This window comes from Chlorocebus sabaeus, chromosome 1 (genome assembly GCF_047675955.1).
Source record: "Chlorocebus sabaeus isolate Y175 chromosome 1, mChlSab1.0.hap1, whole genome shotgun sequence".
Classification (NCBI taxonomy): domain Eukaryota; kingdom Metazoa; phylum Chordata; class Mammalia; order Primates; family Cercopithecidae; genus Chlorocebus; species Chlorocebus sabaeus.
In genome coordinates this window covers 103969640-103992589 of record NC_132904.1, presented here as the reverse complement: position 1 = coordinate 103992589, position 22950 = coordinate 103969640, and the positions used below count along the sequence as shown (strand labels likewise).

At 36.0% G+C, this 22950-nt stretch overlaps 1 protein-coding gene across 5 annotated transcripts in view; it reads left to right on the top strand.

Moving 5' to 3' along the window:
* The window catches only part of ALKBH8 (alkB homolog 8, tRNA methyltransferase), a 66916-nt gene extending 47275 nt beyond the window's left edge, over positions 1-19641 (top strand). For all 5 annotated transcript variants that reach the window (XM_008020730.3, XM_008020731.3, XM_073020789.1 and 2 more), the window contains 3 exons: positions 232-488; positions 11270-11419; positions 17117-19641. In XM_008020730.3, the coding sequence (XP_008018921.3) occupies positions 232-488; positions 11270-11419; positions 17117-17674 (965 nt within the window). In that variant the 3' untranslated portion in view covers positions 17675-19641. The remainder of the gene's footprint in view (positions 1-231; positions 489-11269; positions 11420-17116) is intronic.
* The last annotated feature ends 3309 nt before the right edge of the window (positions 19642-22950 follow it).

Genomic DNA, 22950 nt, shown 5'->3' with positions numbered 1-22950 from the left:
CATAATCACTAAGGCAGATGCAGAATTGTAGTCATGTATTGTTGTAAATGGATTTTCCCCATTCTTTTTATATTAGACTTATTAGGGAAGAACTTTTCCTTTTAACGGATAAATCGGAGTCTATCTACCCACCAAATTTGCACTGATTTTTTTTTCATTTACGAAAACTTGATACCGTATGAGTTATTCTGATAAAAAGGAAAGGTGTGTATTGCTTTGTTTTTCATTAAGGTTACCCTTTGGTCTGTGATAGCCAGAGGAAAGAGGCTCCTCCCTCATTTCCAGAGAGTGATAAAGAAGCCTCACGGCTGGAGCAAGAGTACGTCCATCAAGTTTATGAAGAGATTGCTGGACACTTCAGCAGCACGAGACATACCCCTTGGCCGCACATTGTGGAGTTTTTGAAGGCTTTGCCAAGTGGTTCAGTAGTGGCCGATATTGGATGTGGTAATGGAAAGTATCTTGGCATCAATAAGGAGTTATATATGGCAAGTAATGTTGCTTTTGACTTTCTTTTTGCTTAATTTGCAGTGGTTATCATAATCTTTCTTCCTCACGATATAATGCTGTTTTTTTTAGGTCATTGCCAGAAAATTATAACCAATAGATTGAATATTAATGAACACTCCCCCATTCTTTCTTATTCCTCTAGGGATTTATGGGCACACCATCGTTATATAAATTTTTTTCTCCCATTAGATTTTGCTTTCTACCACTATTATTTTATCAGTAAAACTATCTTACAGCTATAAAACTCTTTACAGAGTGGAAAGGATTTTTATAGAAATCTTTTTTTGACTTGGATCCCCCTAAGTATGAAGACGATAAAGCTGATATTTTCATCTATCTTTTGCAAATGAAGAAATTGGGGCTCACAGTGATCATGTTAATTTCCTGATATCATGTAATTAGGGGACATAACTGGAACTTGAACCTGTGTCTTCTACTCCAAACATCACTCATAGTAGAAAAACATTTCTATTTATTGGTTCTATTCCTCTTACTGTTGAGGAAACTAAGGCTCAAATAGATTAAAAACTTGACCAAGGTTACAAATGCTAGACTGTCTGATTCCAGAGTGTCTGTTTTCAGTTGCTATCATTTTTTTTTCTATGAGCCATTTTTTTTTTCCCGCTGTGCTAAAAAGTAGGATGTTCTTGTTTTAGTGTATTGTTGTAAACATATTTTAACATTGCTCTGTGAGGACTGGAGCTTCCCTTTCTCTAGATTAGAGGATTTAGGATGAGAGTAAGGGAGTAAGAAAAAAGAAGAGAGAGCAGCCAACATTCCTGGGTTATTGGAGTATGTCAGATCACTTCTCATCTTTATTTTTACTCCATCCTAGATATTGTACACCTACATGAAAAAAGTTATTACGATTGTCCCTTGGTATGTAAAATTGAAGCCAAATCAAATAATAAATAAAATGCATATTTAATGATCATAAAAGATGTAGCATAAAAGAGAAAAGTGATATACCATTCTTCTAAAAGATTACATTTTTATCACCCCTACATGAGCAGCAGTGGCTGTTCTTTGTAGGGCCATACACCTCAAATGCCTCTAGTTACAGTCACCTAGGATTCTTCCGAGGAAGTACAAACAATACATTGAAAAAAGCATATTAGTCCCTTGGTATCTGTGGGGAATTATTTCCAGGACCCTGTGGATACCAAAATCTGTAGAAGCTCAAGTCTCTGATACAAAACTATGTAGTATTTGCAAATAACCTATGCACATCCTCCAGTATATTTAAAATTATCTGTAGATTACTTATCATACGTAATACAATGTAAATGCTATGTAAATAGTTGTTAGACCGTATTGCTTAGAGACTAATGACAAGAAAAAAGTCTGTACATATTCAGTAAAGATGGAATTTTTATTTTTTTGATATTTTGCCCTGTAGTTGCTTGAATCCCTGGATGTGGAACTCATGGATACCGAGGGCTGGTTGTATTACAGCTTAGGAAATGTAGAGTTTGTACATTAACAGGCGGATAAAAGAATAGCAGTTCATCAAGACAAGACATTGATATTCATATATTGTTACCATGTTTACAATTAAATTTTAATGTATAAAGAATAAGGCCTAGTGAATTAATTTTGTTCATGTTGAAGAGGAAATAGATCTTTGATGTGTCACTTAAAATCACAGCTAACCACAGTTCAAAACAAGGTGATATTTTCTAGTGTTTTAATCTAAAGATACGTCCAAAAATGTTTCCCAGTAGGCTCTGCTTTTGCACTTTCTTGTTGATAATCCATGGTTTTATCTAGTCAGGTGTGATTCATGACAGTGAAACTAGGTTGAAGTCAAATACACTGATTTAGTCATAGTGATAACATTATTCTGTTACAATTGAGAAGAATGATTTCTTGAATTATTTTTTGAATAACTTGAATAATTCAAATATATAATTCAAATTGTGTTCAGGAAACGAACACAATCTGCAGCTGATTCCAGAGGGAATATAGTTGGAAGGATTAGAAAATCATAAGTACGTTCATTCAATTTATCAGCCGCAGTCTGTACATAATTCTTTCCTATCTGTTGTTTCCCGGAGCTTACTACACTGCCTGATTTCTAGGCATACAGTACTTGGCATGTGGTAGAAGCTTACTAATTAGTGGTTTGTTCAATAATGAGGAGCAAACCTGTGAATTTACCTTCAGCTTCTTACATGAAAACCAAAATATATACAGTGCTGTGTTTGTCAGCCTTGAAGGCATGTTACAACCTCAAAATGGGTGGGACTTACCGCAGGATAAAATTACCTAGATCTAGGATCTAGATTTCTCTTTTTATGTAGAATCCGGGGCACTCCTTATTCCATATGTTTTAATAACTAACATTTGCATAGCACTTCAGTGGTTAAATATTTAGTATAGATCATTTCATTTGATTCTCATATTAACCCTGATAAGTAGGTATTTTTCTCTTTATTTTTTAGATGAGGAAACAGAGGCTTTGAGATAGTAAGTAGCTCTCCTAGGTTATTCAGCTAGTTATTTCTGAAACCAGAATTCAAATTCAGAGTTTACAGGTTGAGCATCCCTAATATGAAAATTTGAAGTCTCGAATTCTACAAAATCTGAAACTTTTTGAGTAGCAACATGATGCTCAAAGGAAATGTTCATTGGAGGATTTCAGATTTTGGATTTTCAGATTAGGGACTCTCAGCCGGTATGTATTCTGCAGATATTCCCAAATCCAAAAAATTCTGAAATCTAAAACAGTTCTGGTCCCAAGCATTTGAAATAAGGGATATTCAGCCTGTAGTATGCTCTCTTCACTGTACTTTATTGCCTCTGTTTATTTCTCTGCAGTTTAAATTGTATATTATCAGTCTAATTTTCCTACAATTGCATATTTTCTTTTTCCCGGTTTTTAAAATGTTGTATATTTTTAAAAATAAAAATAATAGGCCAGGCACAATGGCTTATGCCCGTAATCCCAGCACTTTGGGAGGCCGAGGTGGGCAGATCGCCTGAGGTTGGGAGTTCAAGACCAGCCTGACCAACATGGAGAAACCCCATCTCTACTAAAAATACAAAATTAGCCAGGAATGGTGACGCAGGCCTCTAATCCTAGCTACTCGGGAGGCTGAGGCAGGAGAATCACTTGAACCTGGGAGGCGGAGGTTGCAGGGAGCCGAGATCCCGCCATTGCACTCCAGCCTGGGTGACAAGAGCAAGACTCCATCTCAAAAAACAAAACAAAACAAAAAATGTAACCAGCAGGGTACAGTGGCTTATGCCTATAATCCCAGTGATGAGGGAGGATCGCTTGAGGCCAAAAATTCAAGACCAGCCTGGGCAACATATCAAGATCACATCTCCTAAAAAACAAAAAAAGTAGCCAGGCATGGTGGTGCATGCCTGTACTCCCAGCTACCCAGGAGACTGAGGCAGGAGTTCAAGGCTGCAGTGAACATAATCGCACACTGCACTTCAGCCTGGGTGACACAGTGAGACGCTGAGTCTAAAAATACATACATATATAAATAACCATCATTCAGAAAATTGATAAAAAGAGGTATTTGCCTAATCCTATCACCTTATTGTGATGAGTATCCTTCTTGTGTTTTTCCTATTAATGTTTTATATAGTAATGAATGTGCATATAATTTGATAACTCATTTATCTTATTTCCATTCTGATATATAATCTTACAATGTTTCTGAATTTTATAATACAGTATTTTTTCTCTATTTTATTTTTAAATTCAAGTTATTAAAAATATTTTTGAAGGACATGAAATTATGTGTATTTATTGTATATGATATGATGTTTTGAAGTATATATACACTGTGGATTGACAAAATCTAGCAAATTAACATATGTATTACCTCACAAAGTTACCATTTCGTGGGGAGAACATTTACCATCCATTTTCTTAGCATTTTTCAAGAATACAATAAGTTGTTGTTAACTACAGTCACCATGTTGTACAGTAGATCTCTGGAATTTATTCCTCCTAACTGAAATTTTGTATCTTTTGATCACCATCTCCCCAGATTCCCACCCCTCAGCTGTCTCCCTCCCTGGTAGCTACTGTTCTACTCTAGTTCTGTGAGGTCAACATTTTTGGATTCCAAGTATGAGTGAGATCATGTAATACTTGCCTTCTGTGTCTGGCTTATTTCACTTAACCTAATGTCCTCCAGGTTTATCCATATTGTTATAAATGGCAGGATTTTCTTCTTTGTTATAGCCAAGTAGTATTCCATTGTGTATACATACCATGTTTGCTGTATTCATCCATTGATGGATATTTAGATTGATTCTATATTTTGGCTATTGTATATAATGTTGCAGTAAACATGGGAGTGCAGATATCTCTTTGACCTACTGATTTCATTTTCTTTGGATATATACTTAGCACAGTGGGATTGCTGGATCATATGGTAGTTCTATTTTTAATTTTTTTGTGAAGCTTCCATACTCTTTTCCCTAGTGGCTGTCCTAATTTACATTCCCACCAACAGTGTGCCAGGGTTCCCTTTTCCCCACATCCTCAACACCATTTGTTATCTTTTGTCTCTTTGATAATGGCCAGATCTAACAAGTGTGAGATAATATCTCATTGTTTTAATTTGCATTTTCATGATGGTTAGTGATATTGAGCATTGTTTCATGTACTTGGCCATTTGTATGTCTTTTTTAAAGAAATACATATTCAGGACCTTTGCCCATTTTAAAATCAGATTATTTGTTTTCTTGCAATAGAGTTGTTTGAGTTCTTTATATATTTTTGTTTTTGGTTTTGGTTTTGTTTTGTTTTGTTTTGTTTTGTTTTGTTTTGTTTTTGAGACAAGGTCTTGCTCTGTTGCCTAGGCTGGAGTGCAATGGTATGACTACAGCTCACAGCCTCCTTGCCCTTGCAGGCTCAATTGATCCTCCCACCTTAGCCTCTAGTAGCTGGGACTACAGGCGCACACCACCACACTCAGCTAATTTTTGTATTTTTTGTAGAGACAGGGTTTTGCCGTGTTGCCCAGGCTGGTCTCAAGTGATCTAGGCCTGGGCTTAAGGGATTCACCCACCTTTGTCTCCCAAAGTGTTGGGATCACAGGTGTGAGCCACTGTGCCCAGCCTGTTGATATATTTTGGATATTAGTTCCTTGTCAGATGTATAGTTTGCAAATATTTTCTCCCATTCTGTAGGTTGTCTGTTTCCTCTGATGATTGTTTCCTCAAGTTAAAGCTTTTTAGTTTGATCTAATCCGTCTATTTTTGCTTTAGTTAACTTTGTTTTTGGGGTCATATCCAAAAAATTATTGCCCAGGCCAAGATCATGGAGCTTTTCTTGTATGTTTTCTTCTAGTAGTTTCATAATTTTGCATTTTACATTTAAGCCTTTCATCCATTTTGAGTTGATTTCTGTAGATGGTGTGAGATAAGCATTTAGTTTCATTCTTCTGCATGTGAATATTCAGTTTCCCTAACACCATTTATTGAAAAGACTTGGACTTCATTAATATTCTATTAGGTAGAAGTTACTGGAAATTTGGTTGTGTTCTGTTTGGAAGTATTCTAAATAACACCGTAATGAACATGCATATTGAGAGTCAATGCGACAAGAAGGAAGAACATGGATTTTGGAATGAGAAATACCAGGCTTTAAATTTTTGTTTCACCATTTAACGACGTTCAACTTTGAGCAAATTACTTATTTTCTTTGAGACGAAGTTTTCTCATCTGCAGTGTGGTGAAAATAGTACCTAACTCAAAGTGTGTTATGTGGATTAAGTGCATTGCTACAAAGAATCAGCTTTAATCTATATGTGTACTCAGGAAAAGGCAGTTATTATTAGCCTGGTTAGTGTTTTCCCTATTTTGAATTGTTTTCTTAGGATACATTTTTAGAAAGGTAATTATTGGGTCAAAAGTTATACACATTATTTTCTTCCTTAAAAAATGGTTTGCCTAATTGCTCTTTTAAATGGTTGAGCCAATTTGTATTTTATATGAGAGGAAGTTCTATCATACTGACATTGCCATGATATATTTTAGTTTTAAAATATTTTTGATAGTTTAATGGAAGAAAAATGGAACCTTGTTTTAGTCTGCACCTTCGCTTATCAGGTTGAATTTTTTTTATGTTTACTTGTACTTCCACAATTACATATTTAATGTTTGTTGAGGATTTAAAAAATTATATAAAAGTATAGGCTGCACACCATGGCTCGTACCTGTAATCCTAGCACTTTGAGAGGCTGCAGTGGGAAGACTGCCTGAGACCAGGAGTTTGAGACCAGCTTGAGCAACATGGTGAGACCTTGACTTTACAAAGAAATTTTAAAATTAGCCAGGCATGATGGCATGCACCTGTAGTCTCAGCTACTCAGGAGGCTGAGGTAGGAGGATCACTTGAGTCCAGGAGGCCAAGGCTACAGTGAGCTGTGTTCATGCCACTGTACTCCAGCCTGGATGACAGAGTGAGACCATGTCTCCAAAAAAAAAAAAAAAGGTATACATTTTAAGCCCAGTATATGTTTTAATGTCATTGATCTTCACCCATCACACAGAAATATGTAGCTTTACACAGGTCCTTGAATATACGTGGATTTTTATCAAGCCATTTTCTGTCCTGTTGACATGATGCAACATTATTGGGGAGATTTTTCAAACACTTTACTATTCTTGGTTTAAAAAATTTAAAAACGGAAAAAGGGAAGAGGAGAAAAAAATAGTAACTATATGACTATAATATATGAAAGACAGGCAAAAAAAGTAAAAGATGAAAGTACTAAGCCAGGCATGAGTCAGGTCGTTGGTCAGTGGGGAATCTACATTGGACCTGGTGCTTTATTGCTAAAATTGGCCTTGCCCTTTCTTGTTGGTGAAAAGGAGTGCTGTGTACAAATAGCCGTAAGAGCCTGGCAAGGAGAGGGAAATGTTCTCTTGTTTTGTTTGGCTGCTGTTCTGCATGTTCTGTCTTATCTGTAGTTCTCAGGTAATAACTTTCCTCCTCTGAATAACTACCAAGCCCTATCCCTGAGGATTGTTTTTTTTTAATAGGCAGGTTGTATTTCTTTCTGTTGACTTCTAGCAAGGTATGGCTATCTGTCAGAGTTGGGCATACTTGAAACTTCCAGTTCTATGAACCGAATTTAAATGTAACAAAAAAGGAAGCAAGCACCAAAATATAATGTTCAGATTATTTGAGTAGTATTGTCATCTTGATATTGTGATTGTTGGCTGATGGCATAGAATATAAATGAAAATAAATAATAAGTAATAATGCAGGCATGTATCTTACACAGGTAAAGGGAGCAATTAATTGGGATGCATGTCACTATTGTTATTAATAGGCCCTTAGTACTTTTTATCTTAAAATACATTAAAGATAAATTGCTGTACTTTCCCTCTAGCTTGATATATTTTATTTCACTTTAAAATTAAAGCAGCTCCAGGATAAAATATAGAAGCTGTTTAATACCAATTACAAATTGAGCAAACTCATTAAGTGTGACTAGCATGGCAATGTGATTTCACTCAGTAAGAATTTTTTAATTTCCATTCTTTTATTGTGCATTTGTAACATAAACTCTGTAATGTAATGCTTCATTTTAAGATCTTTTTCTTCTTCTAGGGAATTAATAACATAGCATTTTAAGGAACTTTTAATAAAAATACTATTTTTTTGGTAAATTGAATGTCACTACTTAGTATCAGAGACAATATTACATTCTTCACTGCATACTCATGAAAATTTTAAAAGCCTGCCTGAAATCTGTGTATACTTGGTCATCTAAAAGCCAGATTAAAATTTTTTTTAACTTTTATTTTAGGTTCAAGGGTACATGTGCAGGTTTGTTATATAGGTAAATTGCATGTCACAGGGATTCAGTGTACAGATTATTTCATCACCCAGGTAGTAAGCATAGTACCTGATAGGTAGTTTTTTAATCCTCACCCCCCTCCCTCCTTTGACTCTTAAGTAGGCCCCAGTGTCTGTTGTTCCCTTCTTTGTGTCCATGTATACTCAGTATTTAGCTCTTACTTATACCTGAAAACGTGCAGTATTTGGTTTTCTGTACCTACATCAGTTTGCTTAGGGTAATGACCTCCAGCTCCATTCATGTTGCATGCAGCAAATGACATGATCTCATTCTTTTTTATGGTTGTATAGTATTCCATGGTGTGTAACACATTTGTTTACCCAGTCTAGGTTGATTCCATGTCATTACTATTATGAATAGTGCTGCAGTGAACATATGAGTGCATATGTCTTTATGGTAGAACAATTTATATTCCTTTGGATATATACCCAATAATGGAATTGCTGGGTTGAATGGTAATTCTTTTTTAAGTTCTTTGAGAAATCGCCAGACTGCTTTCCACAGTGGGCGAACCCATTCCCACTAGCAGTGTATAAGAATTCTCTTTTCTCTGCAACCTCACCAGCATGTTATTTTTTGACTTTTTAAAAGTAGCCATTCTGACTGATCTGAGATGGTATCTCATTGTGGTTTTGATTTACGTTTCTCTAATGATTAGTAATGTTGAGCTTTTTTTCATATGCTTGTCGGCCATGTGTATGTCTTTTGAAAAGTATCTGTTCATGCCTTTTGAAAAGTATCTGTTCTTGTCTTTTGCTCTGTTCTTAATGGGGCTGTTTGGTTTTTGCGTGTTAATTTCTTTTAGTTCCTTATAGATTCTTCATATTAGACCTTTGTCAGATACATAGTTTGCAAATATTTTCTCCCATTCTGTAGGTTGTCTGTTCAGTCTGTTGATAGTTGCTTTTGCTGTGCAGAAACTCTTTAGTTTAATTAGGTTCCATTTGTCAATTTTTGTTTTTGTGGCAGTTGTTTTTGTTGTCTTTGTGATGAAATCTTTGCCAGAGCCTGTGTCCAGAATGGTATTTCTTAGGTTATCTTCCAGAGTTTTTGTAGTTTTAGGTTTTACATTTAATCAGTCTTGTGTTGATTTTTATATATAGTGTAAGGAAGATGTACAGTTTCAATCTTCTACACATGACTAGCCAGTTATTCTAGCATGTTTTGATATGAGCATTCATATTGTTTATTCTCAGAAGGGCTGAGGGAACCCTAGGATCAGTGCTTATTATATCAAAAAATTAAATGAGTAAATATACACTTTAGGTGGCCACTTCTGTTTGACTAAATCTGCTTATGTAATTCTTTTCTCTATTATAGAATTTGGGATAAGAAAAAATTTTCCAGGAATAATTATTAATCAGTGACTTAACATTTCTTGTGGCCTGGTGCAGTGGCTCATGCCTGTAATGCCAGCACTTTGGGAGGCCAAGATGGGTGGTGACTTGAGCCCAGGAATCTGAGGCCAGCCTAGGCAACATGGCAAAACCCCATCTCTACAAAAAATAAAACAAATGCTAGGCATGGTGGTATGTACCTATAGCCCCAGCTACTTGGAAAGCTGAGGCAAGAGGATCACCTGGGCTTGGGAGGTGGAGGCTGCCATGGGCTGTGATTGTACCACTGCACTCGAACTTAGGCAATAGAGTGAGACTCTGTCTCCAAAAAAGAAACCTTAAAAAAAAAAAGTCTTAAGCCCCTCCCATTTATTCCCCAATTTATGTGGGCACATTGCAAAATGTGTATTTGTGTGTGTGTCTATATATTATGTACATATATGATATTCTTAGAACTAAGCAGCAAAACTGTGTACAACAACAAAACTAGAGAGAAAGAAGATGGGAAATCCCAGCTCCTAAACACTTATCACAGAACCAGATGCATGCATAAGGCATGCTAGGTCTTACCTGTTGAGGGAGAGAAAAGCATGTTGCTAGCTGCCCGCCGTGCCATCAGTCCTATAGGATTGTTCGGGTATATGAAAAGATTTAATTAAATATCATTTTATAAAGTTTGAATTCAGCGCTTTATTCTTGAAAAGTTTTGGCATTTAGCAGAAAAAGAGTAGCTTAAAAAAAAAATTGGCTGGGCGCGGTGGCTCACGCCTGTAGTCCCAGCACTTTGGGAGGCTGAGGCAGGCAGATCACCTGAGGTTGGGAGTTTGAGACCAACCTGACCAACATGGAGAAACCCCATCTCTACTAAAAATACAAAATTAGCCAGGCGTGTTGGCTCATGCCTGTAATCCCAGATACCTGGGAGGCTGAGGGAGGAGAATCGCTTGAACCCAGGAGGTGGAGGTTGCCGTGAGCTGAGATTGCACCATTGCACTCCAGCCTGGACAACAAGAGCAAAACTCTGTCTCAAAAAAAAAAATTAATTTTTTTGTTTGTTTTGGGATTTTATTTTCTGATTGTAAAAGTAATCCATGTTGTAAAGTATACAGAAGCAGAAAAAAATTGCCCATCCTTCTGCTACCTGGATCATCACAAAATAGTATATATGGTAATGAGAGATATCTGAGAACATCTTATTTGCAGCTCCCCCCAAAAGACTATGTTTGTGGGATACTTTCCAGTTTTAAATGTGTGATATTACAGAAACATCCAGATTCTGAATGGTCATGAATTAGCTGTATATTTGGACCTCCCATTTCCACCACTATCATTTTTATTCTAGTCATTTTGTTTCACTAATTGGAGTTCTGGTTGATACCTGTTAAGGTAATAAATCCTGCCCTGTACAATTTTATATTCTGATTTTGTACTGGCTGTAAGAACTGATAATATCATGGTCTCAGACCATTTCACAATGAATATGAGATCTGTCTAATAACTTTAAAGTATGGAATAAGTTCAAAGTTCTTAACTTCATGTGAAATGTAAACAAAATGTTATAGAATTCCTTCTCTGTTACAGGTTGGTTGTGATCGTAGCCAAAACCTTGTGGACATTTGTAGAGAGAGGCAATTTCAGGCTTTTGTCTGTGATGCATTGGCAGTACCAGTCCGCAGTGGGTCTTGTGATGCCTGCATCTCCATTGCTGTTATTCATCACTTTGCAACAGCAGTAAGTATGGTCTTTCTTTCTCTTAAGAACTTGTAGCTAAAGCAGCAGGAAGAGTTCATGAATTTTGCTGATTTTGGACCCTGTTTTAGCTTTTCAGTTCTTTCCATTCTCTTTTCTTGTCACAGTTTGCCCTCTTTGTAAGAGAGCATGCAGAATGAAGATGGACGACTGTTTAAGTATCTTCTACTTAAACAGAGAGCGGATGGGACTCTATGCTTTTATGGCTGCATGCTTTTGCCCCTTTCCTACCCCAAGTCTCATTCACTTCTAAATGCCTTCCTTCAAACCCAGAGTTGCAGAATTTTAGCTGGAAGAGACTTTGAGATCATCAGCTCCAGGCCTCTTAAGTATTCTCTCTCCTTAGACTCTGAGTCCCTTCTCTATTTCTTTCTCAGCTTTTCTTTCTCAACCCGTGGTTTTATCCCTGACATGTGAGTGTTACTTCTTTCCCATTCTGTTTTTCTTCCTTTCCTATTCTTTTTTTTTTTCAAAACTCTGTCTTTTTTAGCTGGTAGTAGTATGTTGACTCTTTTAGTATGTTAATCTTAGTTTTAAAATAAATAATATTTAATATTTTCTTTTTTTCTTTAAAGAACAAAAGACCACTTATTTTTCTTGGGTGTCAGCAGTTGTTCCCCTGATCTAAGCAATAGCTTTATAGCTCACCGTATGGGTCACCAGCAGTTTCAGTAGACCTTATGACCTTAACTGAGTTCAAAACAAATCAAAACAAATCAGAAAACTGTCTGTGTCAGTAGTCTCTTTACTTTTAATAGTAACCAAGAGATTCTGCTGGGCTGCAGCAAGCAATATTAGGTTCTTTACAGCAAAAGCCACTAGGCTTCAGCACAGTTAGAGGCATTATTGCAAATAGAGAAAGGCTTGAAAGGAGCAGCTATACCAGTAAGTTTAAAAATCTGCTTCATTTGGAAGAAATGTTTGGCACATGTTGGTTGCTTCAGCTACAACTCGGTTGTTGTATTATAACTTATTGCTATAACTTATTTTCAAGTTATAAAAGACAATAATGTACACAAATATATCTATATCCATTTTTTGCAATTGCAAATATACGTTGGATACCCTCCCCTGTATGACGTTCTATGCAATCGTTTTAGAAATCTGTCATGTCCAACTTTCTCTCCATATCTATTGTCATTTATTTAAAAAATAATTCATTGATGACATGGAAAGGAGTGAAATTGGATCCTTACATTACACCATATGCAAAAAAAAAAACTCAAAAAGGATCAAAGACTTATACAGAAGAACTAAAACTATAAAATTCTAAGAAGAAAATAGGAGAAAAGCTTCATGACATTGTATTTGGCAATGATTTCTTGGATATGATACTAAAAGCACAGGCACCAAAACAAAAAATAGATAAATTGGACTTCATCAAAATTAAAAACTTGTACATCAAACAACACTATCTGCAGAGTGAAAAGGCAGCCCACAAAATGAGAGAATATATTTGCAACTTGTATATCTGATAAGGAATTAATATCCACAATATATAAAGAGCAACAAAAATACAACAATAACAAAACAATTAAAAACAGACAAAGAACTTAAATAGACGTTTTTCCAAAGAAGATATACAAATGGCCAATGAGCACATGAAAAGATACTCAGCATCACTAATCATTAGGGAATGCAAATCAAAGCCATAATGAGATACCACTTCACACACATTAGAATGGCTATTATCGGAAGCATAGAAAATAACAAGTGTTGGCAAGGATGTGGAAAAATTGGAACTCTTGTGCATTGCTGGTGGGAATGTAAAATGGATCAGCCACTGTGGAAAACAGTACAGTGGTTCCTCAAAAATTGAACATAGAATTACCATATGATTCAGCAATTCCACTTCTAGGTATATACCCAAAAGAATTGAAAGCAGAGACCCGAACAGATGTTTAGACACATATGTTCATAGCAGCATTATTCACAACAGCCAAAAGGTGGAAACAACTCACATGTTTGTTGATGGATGAATAGATAAGCAAATTATGGTTTGTACCTATAAGGGAATATAATCAAGCCTTAGGAAGGAAATTCTGACATATGCTACAACATGGATGAACCTTGAGGATATTATGCTAAGTGAAATAAACCAGACACAAAAGGACAAATATTATATCATTCTACTTACAAGAACTACTTAGAAGAGTTAAATTCATAGACAAAAAGTGGAATAGTTTTTACCAGAGGCTGTGGGAGGGAGGCATAGGAGTTGTTATGATTTCATTGATACAGAGTTTCAGTTTGGGATGATGAAAAAATTCTGGAGAGGGATAATAGTGATGGTTGCACAACCATTAAGTATGAATGTACTTAATGTCACTGAGTTGTACACTTAAAAATGGTTAAAATAGCAAATTTTGTTACATGTATTTATCACCGTAAAAATAAGTCATTGAGGCTGGTTGTGGTGGCTTAATGCCTGTAATCCCAGCACCTTGGAAGGCCAAAGTGAGTGGATCACTTGAGGTCAGGAGTTTGAGACCAGCCTGGCCGACAATGCAAAACCCCGTCTCTACTAAAACTAGAAAAGTTATCTGGGTGTGGTGGCGCACGCTTGTAATCCCATCTACTCAGGAGTCTGAGACACGAGAATCACTTGAACCCAGAGGTTGCAGGGAGCCGAGATCATGCCACTGCCCTCCAGCCTGGATGACAGAGAGAGACTCTATCTGAAAAAAAAAAAAAAAAGTCATTGAAAATCAGTTACACACTGCTATTAAGCAAATAGCTGGGCACAAGATGGAGAAGACTCAGTCCCTGCTTCGTAGAACTCATGGTTTAGTGGAGGAGGCATTTATTTATGTATTTATTATTTGTTGGATTTGTGTGTTGTTGGTTGAATGCCATAGTTATGAGTGGGACTTAGAGAGTCATTGAAAAGTCTAACACGTGGGAGTACCTTGATGGGGTAAATGGCCTGATAGAGATCATTTTTATGGCACTGTGAAAGATGATATAGGGTAGAAGATAAGATTTTATATGGGAAATCTCATCCAAGTATCTGGAGACAACGAGGTAAGGGAATTAAAAGAGTCTACTGACCTGTGTCACATCCCTTCACAGCTACAGTGTTCTTTTCAACTGATCCCAGGTTATCTCTATTTTAATCCAGTTTACACTCTGGTGCCAGTCTCTTCCCTGACGCCACTGCTTCTACTATTTGACATTCTTTTTACTTTCGTGACCTTGAACAAACATTTTTAGTGATTTCTGAATACTTAGGTTGCTCAACTGTAAAATAATGATGACAATAGCCTATCTCACAGGACTGTCAGGATGAATGAGACAATACATAAAGTACTTATTATAGTGTCTTATACATAGTAAGAGCTCAGAAAAGATTAGTTATTGTTTTAATAATCATTTTTTTCAACCATTTTTATAAAATGGTCTCGTCTTATTTTTTAGCTTAATTTCCCGATATTTCCCGGCTCCTTAAACCCAACTTGGAAAAATCCTCAGAAAGTTTCCTCCTATTAATTCACTTCTCTGTGTATTAGTCATGCTGAAGATGCTTTCTTCTATTTTAACATATAACCTGAGATTATTTCCTGGGCTTTTTGGCCATTTTGAATGGGCTACTTGGGCGTACAAAACAATGTATGTTACTTTGACAATTGAGGAAGGCATTATCTGAGGCTAAGAGAGCTGTGGAACTGGAAATATTAATTTCTGTTTATCAAATATTGTGTGTATCTTAGTTCTCTTTCATTGCTAGGTCTATTTCCATAATGTAGTTTATTATTACATTTTTTCCTCTTTTGTTAGCTTGCTGTTTACATATTATTTTATTGTTTTTTAAATGGTTACCCTAGACATGACAACATACATCTCTGACATTATAATCTACCTTAAATTGGCATGATTACCCCTTCCTGACAACGTAAGACTTCATTAATAACATTTAACCCCTTCTGCCTTTTATTGTATTATTATTATATGTTATTATTTGTTTTAAGCTCTCAACCTTCATTTATATTTCTTCACGTTATTTACCCTTTCTGGTATTCTTCCTTTTTTCCTGCATCTTCAGAGTTTCAGAGGAAGTAGGTTTCTTTTGCTCGAAGAGTTCTCTGTCCTATTTTCTTTAGTGTAAGTATACTGGTGACACATTCTCTCATCTTGTGTGTATCTGAAATCTCTTTATGTTGCCTTCATCGTACAAATGATATTTTTATTAGGTATTGAATTCTTGATTGACATTGTTTTCTGTATTTTCCCTTCTTTTTCATCTCTGTGCTTCAATCTGGGTAATTTATATTGACCTGAACTATAGTGTAATACTTATCTTTGTAAATGTATCTAATTTGCTAAAAATTTAAATTCATTGTGTTTTCTAGAATTTCCAACTTCTTAACATATTTTATCATGACTGGAATTCTTGATCTTTTCCTCTGGTGTTTTGAACATACTAACCATAGTTATTAAAAAGGCTTTGTCTGGGGATTTATTTCTGTGATATGATATTTCTTTTTCTCTCTCTCTGTTTTTCGGTCCTTTGATCATCAGTATTTTTAGCATACTTCATAATTTTTCATTGTTTGCTGGACATTTTATGTTAAAAGATTTGGATACTTTTTCTCTGAAGGAGGTTAAATTTTTCTAAGGACAAACAGATAAAGTATAAGCGGATCACTTTCATTCTGCAGAGAACTGGTTTTATGCTTTATTGGGGATGATTTGTATCTATTTTGTTTTTGTTCCTACTTCTGTAATGTAGCCCTTCTGGGTCTCAAGTGAAAGCCGGGAATGTACTCCAAGGCTATTACACCTTGGCACACCTTAAATTCCAACATCTGTCTGTCTAACATTGGCTGCTAACATTTCTGTTTAGCATTTTAACTTCCCAGCTGCTAATCTGCTAAGTTTCTTGGAATTTCACCCTATCTACATGCAGCTTAGAAACCGGCAAATGCTTCAAAGGGTGTTTGTGTATAGATTTTTGAAATAATTTTCCTGCAGTTTCTCCTTTATCCATGACTCTGTCCCTCAGCTGCTTTGACCTCCCTATACTCTGAGCCCTATCTGTTCAGGCCACTAAGACTTCTGCATTCTGCTCGTATTCTGTTATCCCACATTATGAATTAGCAGATACTTTCAGGGAAAAGCTGAAGTGAATCTAGAGCTCACCTTGGCTTAACTTCCCTTCGCTCAGGGATTATAGCCCTTCAAAGGCCTGCCTGCAGTGTTACTCTCGGGTGCCTTAAGCAGCTGTTTTATGTATTTTACCCAGCCTTTCTGGTTGTTTTCAGTGGGAGAATTAATACCAACAACTTCATCAAGGCTATAAGTAGAAGTTTCCATAGTATAGTTGACACAATTCCTTTGTAAAAGCATTATATAAACATCGAAGTGCTTCATATTACCGCTTATGACCCTGTAAGAAGTCATCGGTTGTTTCATGTATCCCAGCCAGACGGTTAAGGAAAAAGTCACAGGGAAGATTAACAGAAATAAACTTTGCTTTTCTCTACTTCCTCCTTCCTGAACATTTTTTTCTTAATCACAGAACAGAGTGCCCTTTCCTCTTTTCTCTTTTTTGTTTTATATAAGACATTTCGTTAGATTTTCTTATTAGTCATCCTAATTGAAAACAGTCCTATGGTCAGTTTTATTTTCTAATTTCCTATCTCTTCCAGGTTGATCATGTGTTTTGGTTTTTTTCATTAGGAACGTAGAGTGGCAGCTCTGCAAGAAATTGTTCGACTCCTGAGACCAGGTGGGAAGGCACTCATTTATGTCTGGGCAATGGAACAAGAATATAATAAGCAGAAGTCCAAGTATCTTAAAGGAAATAGAAATAGCCAAGGAAAGAAAGAGGAGATGAACAGCGATACCTCAGTGCAGAGGTCACTTGTGGAGCAAATGCCTGACATGGGCAGTCGAGACTTAGCATCTTCTGTCCCCTGCATTAATGACTCTCAGGAAGGAGGATATAATTCAAGGCAAGTTTCTAATTCCAAGCTGCCTATTCATGTTAACAGGACTTCTTTTTATTCTCAAGATGTGCTGGTTCCCTGGCACCTTAAGGGAAATCCTGATAAAGGCAAACCTGTTGAGTCATTTGGTCCCATAGGATCCCAGGACCCAAGTCCTGTGTTTCATCGTTACTACCATGTGTTCTGTGAGGGAGAATTGGAAGCTCTCTGCCGGACTGTGAGTGATGTCAGAATTCTGCAAAGCTACTACGATCAGGGAAACTGGTGTGCGATTCTTCAAAAGGCCTGATTATTTACCTCAACACATCATATAGAAAGAAGAAATGCTCACTTAAAAAAAAAGAGACTAAATTAATTACCCTTTTAATTAAAGAGAAAACTTGTGGGAAAGTACCAAAGGAAAGCTGAGAAAAATTTGGAAGTAGGGATTCATTAGGAGACATTCAAATGGCTATTGTTGGCTGACATCACAGATGTGGTGTTGGCTCCTCCTACTTCCCTACAAGAGGTGGTTTCTAAAAGTGATTGAAGTAGTTTGTGCAGTGTTTGTAATTCTTGGGTAAGAGTCCAGGATTTTGAACATAACAGTATTTTAGTAAAGTGCTACTAAATGTACTAAATCATATAGGATTTTAGGGAAATCATGTAGGAATTAACATATAATTATATGTTAATACAGAAAATATTCCTGGTCAGTAGAAAATTGTCTGAAGTTTTACCTATGGTTTTTAGCTCTGTAAAATCATAGACAATAACCATTCTGTTTCCATGCCTGACTAGCCCAGGGCTGGACATATAGCAGGTGTCTAATAACATTTAGTCAATCAGATAATACCCAGAACTTAGTAGGAGTTTCATTTAAAAACTACTTTTTGAACCCGACCATATACCAGTTACTATTTTAAGTACTGGTAATGAAGCAGTGAATAAGAAAGAGCAAAGCTCTTACTCTTATGTTTGCTTACATTCTAGAAGGGGAGACAGACAGCAGGCAAATAAATAAATAGTTACTATGTGCCAGATAGTGATAAATGCCATGAAAAACATGAAATGAGAGAGGATTTACCTTGGAGCAAAAGATTACTTTTAAATGGCTGGAATAACTACCAATCCTGACTAATTTATTATCAAGAGCTAATTAGTATTCCAAATTCATTGATTAGGGTGCTAAAAACAACCCAAATGTGCTCCTTTAACTCCTTTGTTTAAATGACAAAAGTTAGAAGGTGGTCACTCAGACCTAACTATGCCCTTAGAGCCAAAGCTGTGATGTCCTTATTGGTTATTTCTAGTTGATTCATAATTTGTCCCAATCCTGGTTCAATCAGGGGTTATTTTTTAAAATCTGTACAATATTGCATAATAGTAACCCAGTTAACTTACCACTTAGGTCAGGTTTCCAGGAGGAACAAAGGTAGAAAGTCAACCATAGGTCATATTATCACATAGAAGGAAAAGCCTTTTTTTAAAAGAAAAAATTTTTTGAACACTTTACTCTCTGTATGCACTACTTTTGTAGTAATAATGCTTAAGACTGTTTTAAAGAAAAATTGCTTTCTGTGGATTATAGCTACCTATATAATTAATATATATTGTTATTAGTGCTAGTGATACTTAATCTTGAAGCATCAAGTTTTCAGAAACCTGTAGTGATCAATAATGGGTCTTAGATGACAGGATGATTATTTTTGTCATGGAATTTCAGTACAACATCCAGATGTACTGGTCCCTCTGGGATGAATTTATAAGGCTCATGATATAGGAAAAGGAATATAGGGCTAAGAATAGTTTTATTTCTGATATAAATTCTGGTACTTTGCAACAAAATTCGAAGTCAAGTCATGCCAATAAATTTTAAGATCCAAATAAAATAGATAATTTTCTATGAAGATGAAAAATACCAAAATTGACTCAAGAAGAGAGGGAAAATGGAAGATGTTGAAAAATAGCATAGGAATTCAGAAGTTGGCTCTAGAATCAGGTTTCCTGAAAGTTGAATTCTAGATCTGTCATTTATTAGCTGTGGGATTTTGGGCAAATTTCTTAACTTTTCTGTGCTTCAGTTTTCTTAGCTGTAAAATTGGAATTGTTATGAAAATTCACTGAAGGTATGCTTGTATAGATCATAGAATAGTATAAGAATATAGTATGCATTTGAGAAATGTTCATTATTATTACTCCCAGAGGAGTTTTAGGTATTGAGTGATGCCAAATCTAATTTGTTAATTGTATAATAAAAATCTATATTCTTACTGACTTTTTTTGGTCTGCTCATTCTTATAGACAGATATTTTAAAATCTGCCACTATGATGATGGATTTCTCTGTTTTTCTCTATAGGGTTGTCAGTAGCAATAGTAGAAATCTGGAAAAAGTTCAAATGTCCATCAACAGTACAGTGAGTAAATTATAGTCAGTTGATACAGTACACTACTACACAAGCAATTAAAGTGAATATACTTACAAGCTATAATATAAATGAATTTCAGAAACAATGCTGAGTAAAAGAAGCCATATACAAAATAATACCATATGATTTCTGCAGAGTTTAGGAGTCCTCAAGACCACCCTTCTAACACCAACTATAAAGTTCAGGGTCCCTGAAAGAACACCCACACTTCTGATGCCAACTGCAAGTTTGGGGTTCCTAAGACAACCCTCAGGTTTGATAATTTGCTAGACAGGCTCACAGAACTCTGTGAAACTGTTATACTTGGGGTTATAGTTTATTACAATGAAAGGATACAAATTAAAATCAGCTAAGGGAAAAGGTGCAGGGGCACAGTCCAGGAGGGTACCATGCATGGAACTTTCAGTTGTCCTCTCCCAGTGGCATTGTGGACAAAACTGACTTCTCCCAGCAACAATAGAGGTGCAGTGTTGCCAACCAGGGAAGCTCACCCTAGCCTCAGTGTTCAGAGTTTTTATTAAGACTCAGTCACACAGACATGGTTGACCACACATGTGGCTGACTTTTAGTCTTCAGTCCTTCTGGAAGTCAAGCTGATACTACTTGGCCCAGAGTCCCCAGGTAAACAGACATGCTTATCAGACAGCATATTCCAAGGGTGAGAGATCAACTCCCAGGAACCCAGGGCAAAGGCCCAACCTCTCTTGGATAAGGTTAACTCTACCATACAATTTCCTTTAGATAACAGTTCAAAAACCAGTAACATCGTAGCATATTTCTACAAGACTAAGTAGTGCTTTTGGTTAGAGGGAATGAGTGGTCTTCTTGGATGTTCACAATATTCTCTATTTTCCATGGATGGTGTTTCAAATGGGTGTTTGCTTTGTGATAAACCACTGATTTGTACACTTATGATTTTTATACTTTTTGTATATATATTAGAAGCTTCAAAATTTAAAACAACTTGTAACAAAGTTCTAAATTAACACAGTTGAAATGTTTAAAAATATTTTTATATCAGCTTTGATGAGGTATAATTTACATATAACATTAACAATTTTAACTGTACAGTTTGATGAGTTTTGACAAATACAGTTATGTAATCATCACCACAGCCAAGATGGAGAACATTTCCATCACCCCAAAAAGTTTCATCCTGCCCGTTTCAATCAGTCCCCTCCTTCTATGGCAAAGACTGGTCTGCCTTCTATTGCTGTACTTTTGCATCTTCTAGAATATCATATAAATGGAAGAATGTACTTAGTAGACAGTTGTGTCTGGCTTATTTCACATTGGACAATGCTTTTGAGATTCATACATGTTCTTGCATATACCATTAGTTTGTTCCTTTTTATTGCTGAATAGTATTCTATTATAAGATATATCACAACTTATTTATCCGTTTTCTAGTCTGTATTGCTTCCAGTTTAGAACTAATAGTTTTTTAAAAACTGCTATGAACATTTGAGAACACACTTTTATATGGACATAGGTTTTCATTTCTCTTGGGTAAATACCTCAGGGTTGACTTCCTGGGTCATATGGTAAGTCTATGTTTAACTTTATAAGATATAGCCAAACTATATTCCTAAGTGGCTCTACCAGTTTGCATTCTCATCAGCAATGTTTGAGAATTCAATTACCCCACATCCTTGTCAACACTTGATGTTATCAGTCTTTAATTTTAGTCATTCTAGTTGGTGTGTAATGGTCTTTTTATGCTTTTACTTTGCATTTCCATAAAGACCAGTGATTTGGGGCATTTTTACATATGCTTATTTTGACATTTGTATATCTTGTTTGGTGAAGTGCCTGGTCAAATCTTTTATCATTTTGTAAAAATTGAGTTGTCTCCTTTTTAGTGAGTTATTAAGTTATAAGTATTCCAGATACAAGTGCTTTATTATATATACATTTTGTAAGTATTCTCTCCCAGTTTGTGGCTTGCCTTTTTATTTTTCTAGCAATGCCTTTTGAAGAGCCAACATTTTAAATTTTGATGAAGTCCAGTTTCTCAATTTTTAAAATTGTATAGATTGAGCTTTTTGTGTCCTATTTTAAAACTGTTCACCTAACCCAAATTGCTAATGTTTTCTCTTGTATTCTCATCTCTGAGTTTTATAGTTTTAGCCCTTACATTTAGGTCTGTCATCCATTTCAAATTAATTTTTGTTTGTGATGTGTGGTGGGAATTAGCTCTTTTTTTTTTTTTTCTATATGTGGCTATCTAGTTGTTCCAGCATCATTTAGAAAATATTATTTTTTCCTCAATGAGTTGGTTTGACACCTTGGTGGAAAATCAGTTGACCATATATATGTGGGTATATTTCTGGACTCTATTTTTTTGATCTATGTATCTATTAATATTTTTAATGCTAGTATAACACTGCTTTGGTTACTGTAGCTTAAAAATAAGTCTTGGAACTGGGTAGTATAAGGCTTCTAGCTTTGTTCTTTTATGCACTTAATAACAGAGTTTCAAAATATGTGTAGCAAAACCTGATATAACTGCAGGAAAAATAGACAAATCCATAAATGACAAAACCATGGTAGATATAGTGAACATCTACTTTCCTTCTAGAAATTTCAGTAGTCTATAGAAGTAGTACATAGAAAGTAAGGATATAGGCTGGGCATGGTGGCTTACTCCTGTAATCCCAGCACTTTGGGAGGCTGAGGCGGGCAGATCACAAGGTCAGGAGATTGAGACCATCCTGGGTAACATGGTGAAACCCCATCTCTACTAAAAATAAAAAAAAAATTTAAAATTAGCCAGGCATGGTGGCAGATGTCTGTAGTCCTAGCTACTCTGGAGGCTGAGGCAGGAGAATGGTGTGAATCCGGGAGACGGAGCTTGCAGTGAGCCAAGACCGTGCCACTGCACTCTAGCCTGGGCAACAGAGCGAGACTCCATCTCAAAAAAAAAAAAAGAGAAGGTAAGAAAGTAAGGATATAGCAGACTTGAACAACATAACCAACTTCATTGGCCCTTATAGGATGTTCAGCCAACAACAGCAGCATACACATTATTCTGAAGTACATAAGGGACATTTACTGAGGAAAACCATGTTCTGGGCCATAAACATGTGGAGACAAAAGTGACTTCATCTTGAATGCTAATCCACCATGTTGACTTCTGAGTAGCCCCAGTACTGT